This window comes from Phoxinus phoxinus (genome assembly GCF_949152265.1).
Source record: "Phoxinus phoxinus genome assembly, chromosome: 1".
NCBI classification, from domain to species: domain Eukaryota; kingdom Metazoa; phylum Chordata; class Actinopteri; order Cypriniformes; family Leuciscidae; genus Phoxinus; species Phoxinus phoxinus.
Genome location: NC_136876.1, coordinates 6862946 through 6875900, shown reverse-complemented (window position 1 = coordinate 6875900; position 12955 = coordinate 6862946). Strand labels below are relative to the sequence as shown.

Below are 12955 nucleotides of genomic sequence, written 5' to 3'. Positions count from 1 at the left end.
CTGGAGTTGATCCAATACGATTTTCTCCAATAACTTGGAAATGAAAGGTAAGACAGAGATGGGCCGGTCATTTTTTAAAACAGAAGGATCCAGTGAAGGCTTCTTGGGCAGAGGAGTGACCGTAGCCACTTTAAGATTGGCTGGAACAGAGGCCGTATTGAGATAGTCTTGTTAATAAGAGATACCATACCTGGTCCCACCGAGTCGATGATTCATTAAGGGACACATGAAGATCCACACTGGTGAAAAGCCACTATAAAAAAAGAAAAGTTGACACAACTTAAAATCGCAAGGCAAGCTGCACAGCTTTTTTGAGTTTACTCAACTTTTAAACAAAGTAGTTCACTTAACTCAATTCACTGAGTAAGGTTGCATGTTTTCCAACTTAAGAACCTTTGTTCAGCTGATTGAGTTTTTATAGTTAAAACAAATTATACAATTTCAACTTTTAATGTTATTTTCACATGACTTAATAAAGTATGTTCAGATGACTAAAAATGTGTTTTTAATCAACATTATTACAAGGTTAAAAAATAGAGCTAAAACTACAGGCTTGATTTTTGTTAGACTCAGTGTCCATTAGAACACCATACAACATTACAGACACTAAAAAACAACAACAATAACCCCCCCCCCCCCCCCCCCCCAAAAAAAAATAAAATAAAAATGACCTATTATAAAAGACAGTTATTCCAGTGCTTCCACTGAGGTGACTGGTATCGCACAACACTTTTACTAGGATTTGTCAGTATATTAATAATGCCCTTAATAATGACTCCACAACGCACTGTTTATAAAAATGAGTTATAAAATCTTGCTAACTAATTTATATAAACAGTTCAAATCGATTGTGTGTAGTTTTAAAGAGTTTTATGCACGTTTTTTTTACATTGACAAGTTTGAGGTTGACATTTGTGATATTTCTGAATTTAATAAAATATGTAGAAAAAAATAACAATTTCCATTTTTGTTTTGTTTATTGCTCTCCACTTGCGTTAATTATCTGAACGTGCTCCTCCCGAACTTTGTTAATAAAACATCATTTATTGATTTATTACATACATATCCTTCAAACTGGGGGTGAAAGTATTGTTTTGATGTAGGGCATATGAAAAGGCTCAAAAGAATGACAGCACAGCATGTACTAAAAAAATATTTTAGCCTTTTCAAACCGGAGTCAAAAAATGATGGACTCAAGAAGAAGTGACAACATGCAACAGGACATTTCTGAATGGTTATTTGATGAATTGATGTAGCTTATGTAACGGGTACAGCAGAAAGTTTCCTGTTAAATGCATATATTCTTTATTAGAGTTCACAAAAAATTGTTCGTTTACATACACCTGATATGACTGCCTAATAGAAGTGTGAAAGCCTTCCTCTTTAATTGTGGTGATGACATCATGAGTCCATATCATTTCCTGTTCTGTCTCCTCCTCTTCCTCTTTGCATTGGTGATGCACTGGAGAGATAAAACAAGGGCGACTCTCACACTAAGAGGCTGCTTAAATTTATTTTATATCAGGAATAAAAGATCAGTGAAACTGCCGAATGCTGTCCGGTTCTTCCAAACGCAGACAACAGACCAGTTACACTTATGTATCTTCTAGTCATTGATTAGCATATTCCGTCATTATAATCTATAAATCACGTTCCAGGGGGCGGGGTTTATGTAAATTTAGGGTTCATGATGTCACTAACCCGGGAGGAATGTCGTGTCCTATCAGCCGTTTGTTGTCGTCCTGGTAACACTTTATAATAACTGCACGCTATTAATCATTAGTTAAGCATTAGTAAACAGTTAATTCATCATTTATAAAGCATTAATATACATTAATAAGCAGTTTATAAATACAGCTATAAATGCTTTATTCTTGATTTATCAGCATATCTATTTGTAATTTCAAAATGAAGTATAGCATTATTTACAAACCAGTTATTTAGGAGTTGTCAGTGATTCATAAGATCACTTAGAAAGTATTAGTACATGTAGTAAATGCAGGTAGTTATAAAGCATTTAGTAGTGGTGAGTTAACTATTTTTGTGAGCTAATCTAAAGTGAGGACTATTCATGCCTTGTAAAGCATTTACAGAGGACATTTAAAGGCTCATTTGTCTTCTAAACAGAAAAAAAGACACAAACACAACACAGTGATACAGAACATAGAAATATTAACAGCCTTTAAATCTCCTTTGTAAATGCTTTACAGTGCATAAATAGTCCTCACTTTAGATGAGCTCACAGAAATAGTTAACTGACCACTACTAAATGCTTTATAACTACCTGAATTAACCATGAATTACAGTATAAATACATGTTAATAAAGCATTTACTAACACACTAAGTAACTATTACTATATGTCTGAATAATAAGATGTATGAATGTACATTTAAATAGTTTATTAATCATTTACATACACTTTCTAAGTAATATTATGAACCACTGACAACTCTTAAATAACTGGTTTGTAAATAATGCAGTACTTAATTTAGAAATTATAAATTGATCATTAATACCATATGAAAATATAATTATTAAACACATTATAGATACGATTTTAAATCAAGAATAAAGCATTTTTAACTGTATTTATAAACTGCTTATTATTGTCTATTAATGCTTTATAAATGACAAATTAACTGTTTACTAAAGCTTAACTAATGATTAATAGTGTGCAGTTATTATAAAGTGTTACCGTAGTCGGTAACACTTTATAATAACTGCACACTATTAATCATTAGTTAAGCATTAGTAAACAGTTAATTCGTCATTTATAAAGCATTAATAGACAATAATAAGCACTTTATAAATACAGTTAAAAATGCTTTATTCTTGATTTAAAAGCATATCTATAATGTGTTTAATAATCATATTTTCATATGTTATTAATGATCAATTTATCATTTCTAAATCAAGTACTGCATTATTTACAAACCAGTTATTTAAGATTTGTCAGTGGTTCATAATATTACTTAGAAAGTATAAGTAAATGATTAATAAACTATTTAAATGTACATTCATACATCTTATTATTCAGGCGTATATTAATAGTTACTTAGTGTGTTAATAAATGCTTTATTAACATGAATTTCTACTGTAATTCATGGTTAATGCAGGTAGTTATAAAGCATTTAGTAGTGGTCAGTTAACTATTGTTGTGAGCTCATCTAAAGTGAGGACTATTCATGAACTGTAAAGCATTTACAAAGGAGATTTAAAGGCTGTTAATATTTCTATGTTCTGTATCACTGTGTTGTGTTTGTTTATTTTTTCTGTTTAGAAGACAAATTAGCCTTTAAATCTCCTTTGTAAATGCTTTACAAGCCATGAATAGTCCTCACTTTAGATGAGCTCACAAAATAGTTAACTGACCACTACTAAATGCTTTATAACTACATGAATTTACTACATTTACTTACACTTTCTAAGTGATCTTATGAATCACTGACAACTCCTAAATAACTGGTTTGTAAATAATGCTATACTTCATTTAGAAATTACAAATAGATATGCTTATAAATCAAGAATAAAGCATTTGTAGCTGTATTTATAAACTGCTTTTTAATGTATATGAATGCTTTATAAATGATGAATTAACTGTTTACTAATGCTTAACTAATGATTAATAGCGTGCAGTTATTATAAAGTGTTACCGATACTTTTTTTTTTTTTTTTTTTTTTACTTTAGTTGTTTTTGCTTTATATTTTGTAATTGACTGTATTTTTTTCTAGGACCTCAACTAGTGTAAATACAGTTGAGATTGATGAAGATGCCTTCAACAATCTACATAATTCGAAGTAAGTATTACTGTTTTAGGGTCTTTATTTGGGATGGTACTGAAAGGGGCACTAAAATAACTTTATTCAAAAGGATTGACTGGGATGATGACACATGGGATGAAACTTGGACTTTGGATACAGAGACGCAATCACAGTCATCCACAGAAGATGATGAGACCGAGGAGGTTGAATTCTCAGAAGAACACAAGACCTGGGAAACCTCCGCTGACGTGGATGAAGCAGAAAATCTGGATCCTCAAATTTGCATTAGGTATGTGTATTATTATTATTATTATTATTTTATCATTTTGTAAATGTAAATTATTGTGATGCTTGTACATTTTGTTTAATATGGTGTATGATTTTCATTGAGGGTAAACCTTACCGTTGCATTTCCAAAAGACCTTCTTCCTGCAATCAGTCTCCGAAAGCAATACTGGTGCAAAAACCACGGAACTGCTAGGGCGATCACCTATATGTAAAAACCCATTGTAGGTGTTGGTGTGGAAAGCTACCATAATAATGTTAATTCGGACCAGAGTGGCTGGCAGAAGCTTTTGTTTACCGGGTGATGTGTGAAATATATTTTTCTTTACATTTGCAGGTCTGGTGTTGCTCTCCCAAATGGAATGTCGTTAGAGTATTATCCTGTGATTGGCCTTGATGAGACTGTGCACGATGATAAGGAAGATGAAAGCCATGAATTTGCTACTCCACCTGACGCACCTATGGTCCTCACAGAGGAAGACGTCATCGGTCGGCCCGCATCCATAGTCTATCATGACATTATAAAGATGCTGCTGGACTTCCTTATTCTTCCAATTGAAAAATGCACAGTGAAGGATTCCATCACAAAGGCACCCTTTGAAGCCATTTGAGGTTTCTGTAAAATCAAGGTGCTCTGCTGTCATTGCGGAATGGGTGAGTAGAACATTGCATTTGCAGCTCACAAACAGTCAGTTAAATAGTGGCATTTTCTTCAATGTTTCTCAACACTTGCACTCTTACAGATATGTCCGAATGGGCACACTGTTTGGAAGTGGAGTTCACAGCGATATTTCAAGTATGGAATGCTCGCTGGGGATTTTATGTTGGGTGTAAACATCCTCCTGTCTGGAAACAACTTTTGTAAAATAGCTCTGCTCTTCAAGTTTATGAACTTGGGTATGATGGACCGGAATACATTCTACAAAATTCAATCCAAATTTTGTCTGCCACATATTGAAGATTTGTGGAAGAGGGAGAGTAGCAATGTCATCAGCCAGTTGAGTTCAAAGGACTCTGTTGTGCTCCTTGGTTACATGACTGCCACTTACAATATTATTATGATTATCTGTGGTCCTTCTGTTATCCTTCTGTTATCAAAAAATTTAATCCATTTATATTGTCTTTATAAGGTGATGCTAGGATGGACAGTCCTGGGTTCTGTGCTGAATTCTGCACATACACTACAATGGAGAATGACACAAAAAGAATTGTGTCGATTGTCAACATGGACAAACGACAGGTCGGAGGGAACTCAGTGGCTATGGAGAAGGCATTCATGGAGACCTTGGACACACTGCGTCCAAAGTTGGGGAATGTGACGGAATTTTGCACTGATGCCAATATACAAATAGCAGCACTTTTTAGTAAGTGACTTTTTGCAATATTAGTTCAATAAAAACAAGTTTGCTGTACAATGAATAATAATACTATTTATGTTTTACAGACAGTGGCCAATACAAAGACTGCGGTGTGAAACACAGCCTGGATATCTGGCATGGTGCAAAGAACCTTAGTAAAAAGATTCTGGCTGTATGTATACTGTTATTGATATGTGTTTGTCCTCTGGTTAGAAAAAAAGTATTTTATACCTATACAAATTTTTAGGCCGGACATGAGAAGGACTGTTCCCTGCTTGTGAGTTGGAACAGAGACATTTGCAACCACTTTTGGTACAGCTGTAAGGAAGCAGAAACGTTTGAAGCTTTCAACGTAAGTTTTTATTTACTGTATATATTACTAAGCAATTAGAGTAAACTAATGTGTAAAGTATGTTTGTCAAATGTTTTTTGTAGTACACGATTTAAAATTCATAATTTTTTTAATACAGGATCTGTGGACAGGAGTTCTGCATCATGTGACTGGCGTACATGAGTGGTACTTTGGGGCCTGTCGACATGGGCCTTTGGAGGAAGACAGGAATAAAGAATGGATTCCAAAGGGCTCTGCAGCACACGAAAGACTCCAAAAGATCGTTTATGACGCATGCTGGTTGCAAAACATACCCAAGTTTCTCACTTTCAGGTAGACATTTTAGGAATGCAATTATATTATAAACCACCAAAATGCTGCTTTAACAAATTTTGTTAAATGCCTGTTTCAAATATTGTCTTTGTTTCTTTATTGTTTTTTTATAGATAGACCTCAGACCTGGAGTCCTTCCATAACCATATTCTAATGTATGCCTCAAAGTGCTTCTGCTTCAAACCACCAGTGTACTATGTCAAAGCAAAGAATGCAAATAGAAGTGCTGCTTCAGGGTGTAAAATCTCGGTGCTCTTTGGATGGGATACAGAATCTAGTTAATTAAATTAGGAACTCCAAGGCACTCGAAATGTGTGAAAAAAAGTTAAAAAGCCTTTATTTGATGAATGGCTCTAAACATTAAAAATGGTGACAGATCCATATCTGTCTGAATGGATCTGTCACCATTTTTAATGTTTAGAGCCATTCATCAAATAAAGGCTTTTTAACTTTTTTTTTCACATTTCGAGTGCCTTGAAGTTCCTAATTTAATTAACCAGTGTACTATGCTCGGACCCTGTTGGCAGGGCTTGATTATAACTACCACCTAAACCGAGGAGCACGAACAAATGCTGATGGCTCACATCAGTAAGTGTCTTATAACTGTTTACCTTTAACTACATTTATTTTATGCATGCAATGGCAATATTGACATGTTTTTGTTTACTCCTCTAAGCGGTACGGCAAAATATTTAACAAAAAATCTAAGATGTGGCAGCTGTACACCATCAAGAATCCAAAAACCTACAAGTACATCCCAGATCTACAGAGTGCCATTCTCCATTCAAGACTGTTGGCTCCTAGGGGGATGACCGGAAAGCAGCCTCTTGCACTTGATGATCCACGAAGGCTGGGGCTGTTGTCTGGTGGGCCTGCCCCAACAGTACAAGAATTGAAGGAAAAGAAAGACCGCCGAGGGCTAGGTGAGTTGTATTCAAGTCAAGTGCCTTATTTTGTTTAATTAAAACCTCTACAGTGTACACTGCTGTTACATAGGATAGAATTTTTTTAAAAAGGTATATTGTTTTATACCTAAAAAGTCCTAATGATATGTAAACATATGTTTTTTTTACAGGTCAACCATCTCACACATGACCTGTCAGTAGATGTGGTGCTTGAAGAGAATGTGACTTTGGAAATTTAGCTAAATATAAAGAGGGCCATATCTATATTTTTTACATTTCCCCTGTTCACATTGTGCCATATCAGACATTTTCTGGTGAATGTATGCCATGTATAAAAGAACGGTATGTCATTTATACATTAGAGCTAATAAAATAAAAAAATGTGCAAAACATTTATTCGTATTTATGGTTTTCTAAGGGGTAAATTTTATTTATATTGGAACATGTAAGTTATAAACAGTTATCACATACAAGTCTACATATGAATTTTATAAAGCCACATACAAATATTTTATAGAAGTATGGGAAACTCATATGAAGTACATGAAAAAACAATATATAGGTTTTGAAGAGACTTTATTATCAACATATCAACAAAGGTAAATGGTACAAAATTTTAGTGTCACATACACATGTATTAATCCAGCTTATTTTACTGTGCAAGTATAGCTCCTGAGGTATCTTAGAATAAACAGCAATTAAGAAAATGTATTGTGAGTACACAATAAGTTTAGACTCTTGCCGGAATAAAGCCTACGTAATTGCCATGAGGATCCGGGAAACGATCTCTAATTTTCCACACACAGCATGAAGCTATAACAATTCTATATCCTGGTCCCAGAACACCATATTGCCAGACAACAAAGTTCCTATATGCAGCATAGCGGAACTGTCTTTGACTTTCTCCCGTATCCTGGATGTCCACCTCTGCCCTAAGGTCATTCCAGATTCGCCTGGCCAGTCTCAGTACACCTTCTTGCAAGATGTACAGCTCCATGTGTGGCAACAGTGATGTGCAGTTTTGTGGTTGTTGTTGACAGCATTTCTGTTCCAGCAGTGTTGGCATATTTCTACAGACACACCAGCTGGGTTCCTGTGGGTGAGGAGGTCCTGGTTGAGGGGGATCAGGGGTGAGACTCATGAGGTCAAAGATGAGACTAGGTTCACGAGTGAGGCATCTTTGTAGAAGTTGTTGGCACTCATCTATTGTCAGACTCTTTATCCTATCCTGTTAAAACAAAATCACACTTAGAAAATGTTAAATTAATTCATGTGTGCATACATTTTTCTAATAAAAGGAATAAGGCAGTACATTCATTACACTTTTTAGTGTTTTCACTGTTGCACACTGTCTGCCTCACAATGTATGAGGGAGCATTACAATAACAAAAGGAAAGATCACGTCTCACACTGTCTGTCTAACCCCTTGGACCAGAAATGTTACAATGACAATAGTAGTGCTTGTACTAAAAGAGTTTGTAAGTTAGTTAAAAAAAGACAAGTTAGCTGTCATCTATGTACACATACCTGCTCAATTGCCATCCTCTGTTTATGAAGCTCTTCAACCCTTTTGAAGTCATCCTGTGACAGGTCAGCGAGCAGACTGCCACGGCCTCTAGCCTGACCACGGCCTCTCCCTCTCCCACGGCCGCCTTCTCCCCGCTCTCTGCTGGTGCTGGCTCTTGCGCCCCTGCCCCGACCTTGTCTCCCTCGGCCTCTAAGCGCACCCTCCCTCCTGGATCTTCTTGGTCGGGATGAACAGGGCACGGGCTCGTAGTCAATATCAGATCCCACAAGATTGTCTTCTTGAAAGCTCTAAACGCAACAGCAATACAAAAAAATTATATACGATAGCTTATTTATTGGCCTGTAGCATGCTAAAGTTAGCTATAGAAATGATTGTCATAAATAGATGTTCACTTACCGGTGGTGAGTCTGACCAGAGTCCGTCTATGGCTAATGTCCTATTACACATTCTCTAGTCTGACATAGTGGAAACGACGTGCACGATGTGAACTAGGCTCGTGCATGCTCTCTCGTGCACACGTTTAATAGGCGTTCCCTCTCGGGAGCAAATAGAGTGTTGCGCATGTGCATTTAAAAAAAAAAAATGGAGAGGGCGGGTCTTTTCTAAAAGTAGGAAAGATCCTCCGCTATACCTTTAAGCTTGCCAAATAGCTTGCCTTTTTGGCTCAGGAATAGAGGACGTGCCCTAGAGAAGTGGACTGGACATTCATGTCCTGCTTGGCTGCAGCCCACCAGCACCACTCCCCACATTTTAATCGTGTGAGATTTCCTGGCACGAGAACTCGTCACACCCCTAATGAGTACCGTTATTTTTCCTTTCTTTTTGTTTTGTCAAACGTGAAGTTTTATCTGAGTTTATGCAGCGTGATGTTGTATTTTTGAAGCGTGACTTCTAATTCCTCTTCTGTGTTCAAATATTTGGCAGGAGCGAGGCTTAAACAACTGCATTTTCCAACTTATGCAGGTATGGTTATATGCACTTTAATCTGTTTTTGTTATTTATTTGTCATGTGTGTTCGAAATGTAATTGGTTATATCAAATGCTGAAAATGTGGGTGATTGAAGAGGTACATATGTTTTATTTGAGTAAGAGTGTGAAGTAATAATACAAACTCTGTCTCAATGGATATTTTTGATATATTTATTACAAATGTCACTGTTGTTTGCATTAAGTGATGTCTTTTATACAATGAATTTTCTATAATTGTTGCAATATTCTATCTGATGTTATATTATGAGTAGTTTCTTTATATTGCTACTTTATTATTGTAAAATGAGATAGGCCTAGTCTGTATATTGTGAACTTTATCATTGGAAATGAGAATGAAACGCTTAGTACGCGGGAGTTATGAGCAGAGATGATTATACTGATTAAATACAACAATTCATAAATACATTTTCCAATTTATGCAGATTATGCCTCTGGATTAAAGAACCACTGAACAGCAGATTTGAGTCCAGTCTTTATTCAACATCGCACAACGTAGAGTCACCGCCGATTCGTAGCGAGAGACACACACGCCTGCCAAAAGAGGAAGACTGACAGAAACAGAAAATGTCTGATAAGTGTGATCTGTGTCTGCTGGGACTGATCATTCTCTCTTCACTTCTCACAGGTAAAGAAATCTGTATTTTCTCTAAACACATTTAGTGGAGTTAGTCTGGAAAGAGTTCATTTGAACATGCTCAGTTTATTCTTGCACACATTCACGTTGTGATCTCAGAGTTGTGTATTGATACACACAGATCATACTGTATTATTCCTGATACTGGACATAGTGTCACTCAAACATCTGATGATGGAGAATTATCTTCAAATCACTCACACACTCTTAATATGAACAGCTCTCTAATAAAGATTACTTCTTTATTCTGGAGAGTGTGTTGTTAGCTTTTAGTGAGGAAAAAACACTTTACAATAAGGGTGAATATGAATAATCCTGGATTAATACTTAAAGGGATACTTTAGCATTAAGCTTTGTATCAGTAGAAAACCGGTAGTATTTTCGAATTACCGCAGTAGCACATCTCTGCAGTACACAAGATCCAGGGGGCGGAGTTGGATCTCTGCATTTTGATTGGTCGACAGATTCCCAACACGTCATACTTTTACTCGTGTTGTTGCTCTATCGTTTCCGCACTGAGTCGTAACTTGGGCTGCGTTCCAGTCCAAAATCGTCATGCCCTTCACTCACTAACTTCCCTCCGCCTCGTTCACTCGGATGTACGTCATTGCTTACGTTGCACGAGTGCCACTACTGGCGGAAACTGCAATGAGCTGAACTGTAACGTCCTAAGCCCTTGATCACTTGGAATCAGCGATGGAGTTGATTTATTATTAGTATTTTAAAATCCTTTTAAGAATTTGTTTAATGCAGCATCCAAATGTATATAGGAGTGTTTGAGTTGTTTTAAAAAAAAATATATATATAATTAATTAGAGCTGTTTGTTGTGGTGGTGATTAGACAAGATCTGTGGTGACATCACAATCGTACTGCATTGTGGGACATATAGGTGCCTGAAGTGTACATGTCACGGGGTGACGAAAGGGAAGCGGAACTAAGTCCCGCTGGAATTGTGTTCCCCCCCGGGACGGTGTTACTGTAACATCGGTTCATTTCCGGGTTGCGCCTGATGTTACCATAACAACGCTAATGACGGATTGACATCTGGTGCGGAGAGTTAGAGGTTGGGATCTGTGCGAGGATTATGGAGGCGGAGTAAGCATATAAAAAGGAAGTTCAGAGACCAGGAAGTTGGGGATTCCCACTGGTTGTTCGTTCTCCCGGTCGTTCTTCCTGGTTGTCCTTTTTTTCGGATGTGTTCTCCTGAGAGAAGTGGATCCCTTTGACGGTTGGGCTGGCGTGCGAAGGTATCTGAGGATTATTGTGGGGTTCGGCTGTGCGACAGATATAACAGCGATCGAGTGGAGATACTGAGGACGGAAAGAGAGTGAGTTACGAGAACCAAGTGCAGACCAAGCCGCACCATCATCATCTGGGGGAAGATAAGTAATATGATCGTGGAATTTGATTGAATGTATGTACTGTACCTGCACTGAGATTGACATAACGTTGTGGAGTGGATTGTTCACGAGGGTTGTATCACCGGAGAGTGTGTGGATTAAGGGCTCAGTTGAACTCCCGTCTTCTCCTTCGAGTGTGGGCAGGAAACGCTTGGTCCCCGGGTCAGTAAGGAGGCATTCGCACTTCCTCGCGATTGGGTGGGACTCGATCCAGCCTGACAGTGGAAATAGCAATCGTTGGGTGAGTGCTGGCTCTATTTACACTAAGAGTGGATATGCAGTGCCTGAAGTGGTGTGTTTACACCAGAAATTGCTTAAAGTGAAGTTACAGGGTGTGGGGAATATATACAGAGTTAATGCCGTACGCTCACCATCTCGAAAGCCCACCACCGTCACCGTAACAAAACAACCCAGGCGTTCAGTGCGAAGATTCTCCCTACCTGCTGGAAGATCGTGTGTACATGTATTAACTTACTCTGCTGTGTAGATTGAAGGATCCTCCTGGCCAACGCCATATGTGATGTCGCTGTGAAGAGAGGTGGACACCAGAGTTATTCCTTTCCTTGTCTGGACCGAAGCATCCCCCAGCCGTAAGCCCCATCACTCGTTCAAAGAACATATACCTGTTGTTGAACTACTTACCCTGCTGTGCAGATTGAAGGATCCTCCTGGCCAACGCCATATGTGATGTCGCTGTGAAGAGAGGTGGACACCAGAGTTATTCCTTTCCTTGTCTGGACCGAAGCATCCCCCAGCCGTAAGCCCCATCACTCGTTCAAAGAACATATACCTGTTGTTGAACTACTTACCCTGCTGTGCAGATTGAAGGATCCTCCTGGCCAACGCCGTATGTGATGTCGCTGTGAAGAGAGGTGGACATAAGAAATATTCCTTGCATCGTCTTGACTAAAGCAGCTACAAGTTCTACTTACCAGGATACTCCCCCACTCAGTGGACGGGTGGCCGACTCCTCTTCTCCCTTACCGGCCACGCACAGGCACGAGCTGCCGAAGGGAAATCCGCGTCCGCGGTCCGATCCCGTTCTGGTTGGGAGATACAGAATTAGCATTGAGACTTTTAATTGATTTTAACAAAATAAACCTTTTCAACTTTTACTCTCTCGTCTGTCTGGTTTTCCTGGTACGCTCCTCGAGGTGGTCCTGGGTTTCAGGGGTGGGTGCAGTCTGGCTTGACCCCCCCGACCTGTGACATACATATGAAGTAGACTCTTTCCCTCGGTCAACATCGAGGGAACGAGGGTCTGTCCGTATAAACTTCCCTTGTCCACTTCGCGAAGTGGAACGTACTTCAAAATGGCGGCAGGGATTCCCCCGAGGAGAAGTGCTTAGGGAAGTTTGCAAGTGCGTGTCTAAAAGTGGACTGGAACGCAGTCCATCTCTTTTGATGGAAAAAACAAACTTGCTGA

The 12955-nt window shown here is 38.1% G+C and overlaps 2 protein-coding genes across 2 annotated transcripts in view; both read left to right on the top strand.

Moving 5' to 3' along the window:
• The first annotated feature begins 3870 nt into the window (after positions 1–3870).
• On the top strand, positions 3871–7362 carry LOC307005010 (uncharacterized protein). The gene is made up of 10 exons (XM_079624714.1): positions 3871–4053; positions 4387–4703; positions 4793–5078; positions 5180–5413; positions 5494–5579; positions 5655–5759; positions 5878–6071; positions 6185–6457; positions 6661–6994; positions 7147–7362. Exons 3-8 carry the CDS (start codon positions 4853–4855, stop codon positions 6186–6188), a joined length of 849 nt encoding a protein of 282 aa, XP_079480840.1. The 5' UTR covers positions 3871–4053; positions 4387–4703; positions 4793–4852; the 3' UTR covers positions 6189–6457; positions 6661–6994; positions 7147–7362.
• A 1803-nt stretch (positions 7363–9165) lies between these two features.
• LOC306999933 (uncharacterized protein) overlaps positions 9166–12955 on the top strand; it is a 39406-nt gene continuing 35616 nt past the window's right edge. The window contains exons 1-3 of the mRNA XM_079615049.1: positions 9166–9303; positions 9429–9467; positions 9917–10119. Of these exons, the coding sequence (XP_079471175.1) occupies positions 10059–10119 (61 nt within the window). The 5' untranslated portion in view covers positions 9166–9303; positions 9429–9467; positions 9917–10058. The remainder of the gene's footprint in view (positions 9304–9428; positions 9468–9916; positions 10120–12955) is intronic.

Excerpts from the sequence above, each read along its gene's own strand:
- LOC307005010 (XM_079624714.1), top strand. The coding sequence starts at position 4,853 with ATGCTCGCTGGGGATTTTATGTTGGGTGTAAACATCCTCCTGTCTGGA. Across the intron at positions 5,580-5,654 it reads TTAGTAAAAAGATTCTGGCT|GCCGGACATGAGAAGGACTG; the intron begins GTATGTATACTG and ends ACAAATTTTTAG. Across the intron at positions 5,760-5,877 it reads AAACGTTTGAAGCTTTCAAC|GATCTGTGGACAGGAGTTCT; the intron begins GTAAGTTTTTAT and ends TTTTTAATACAG.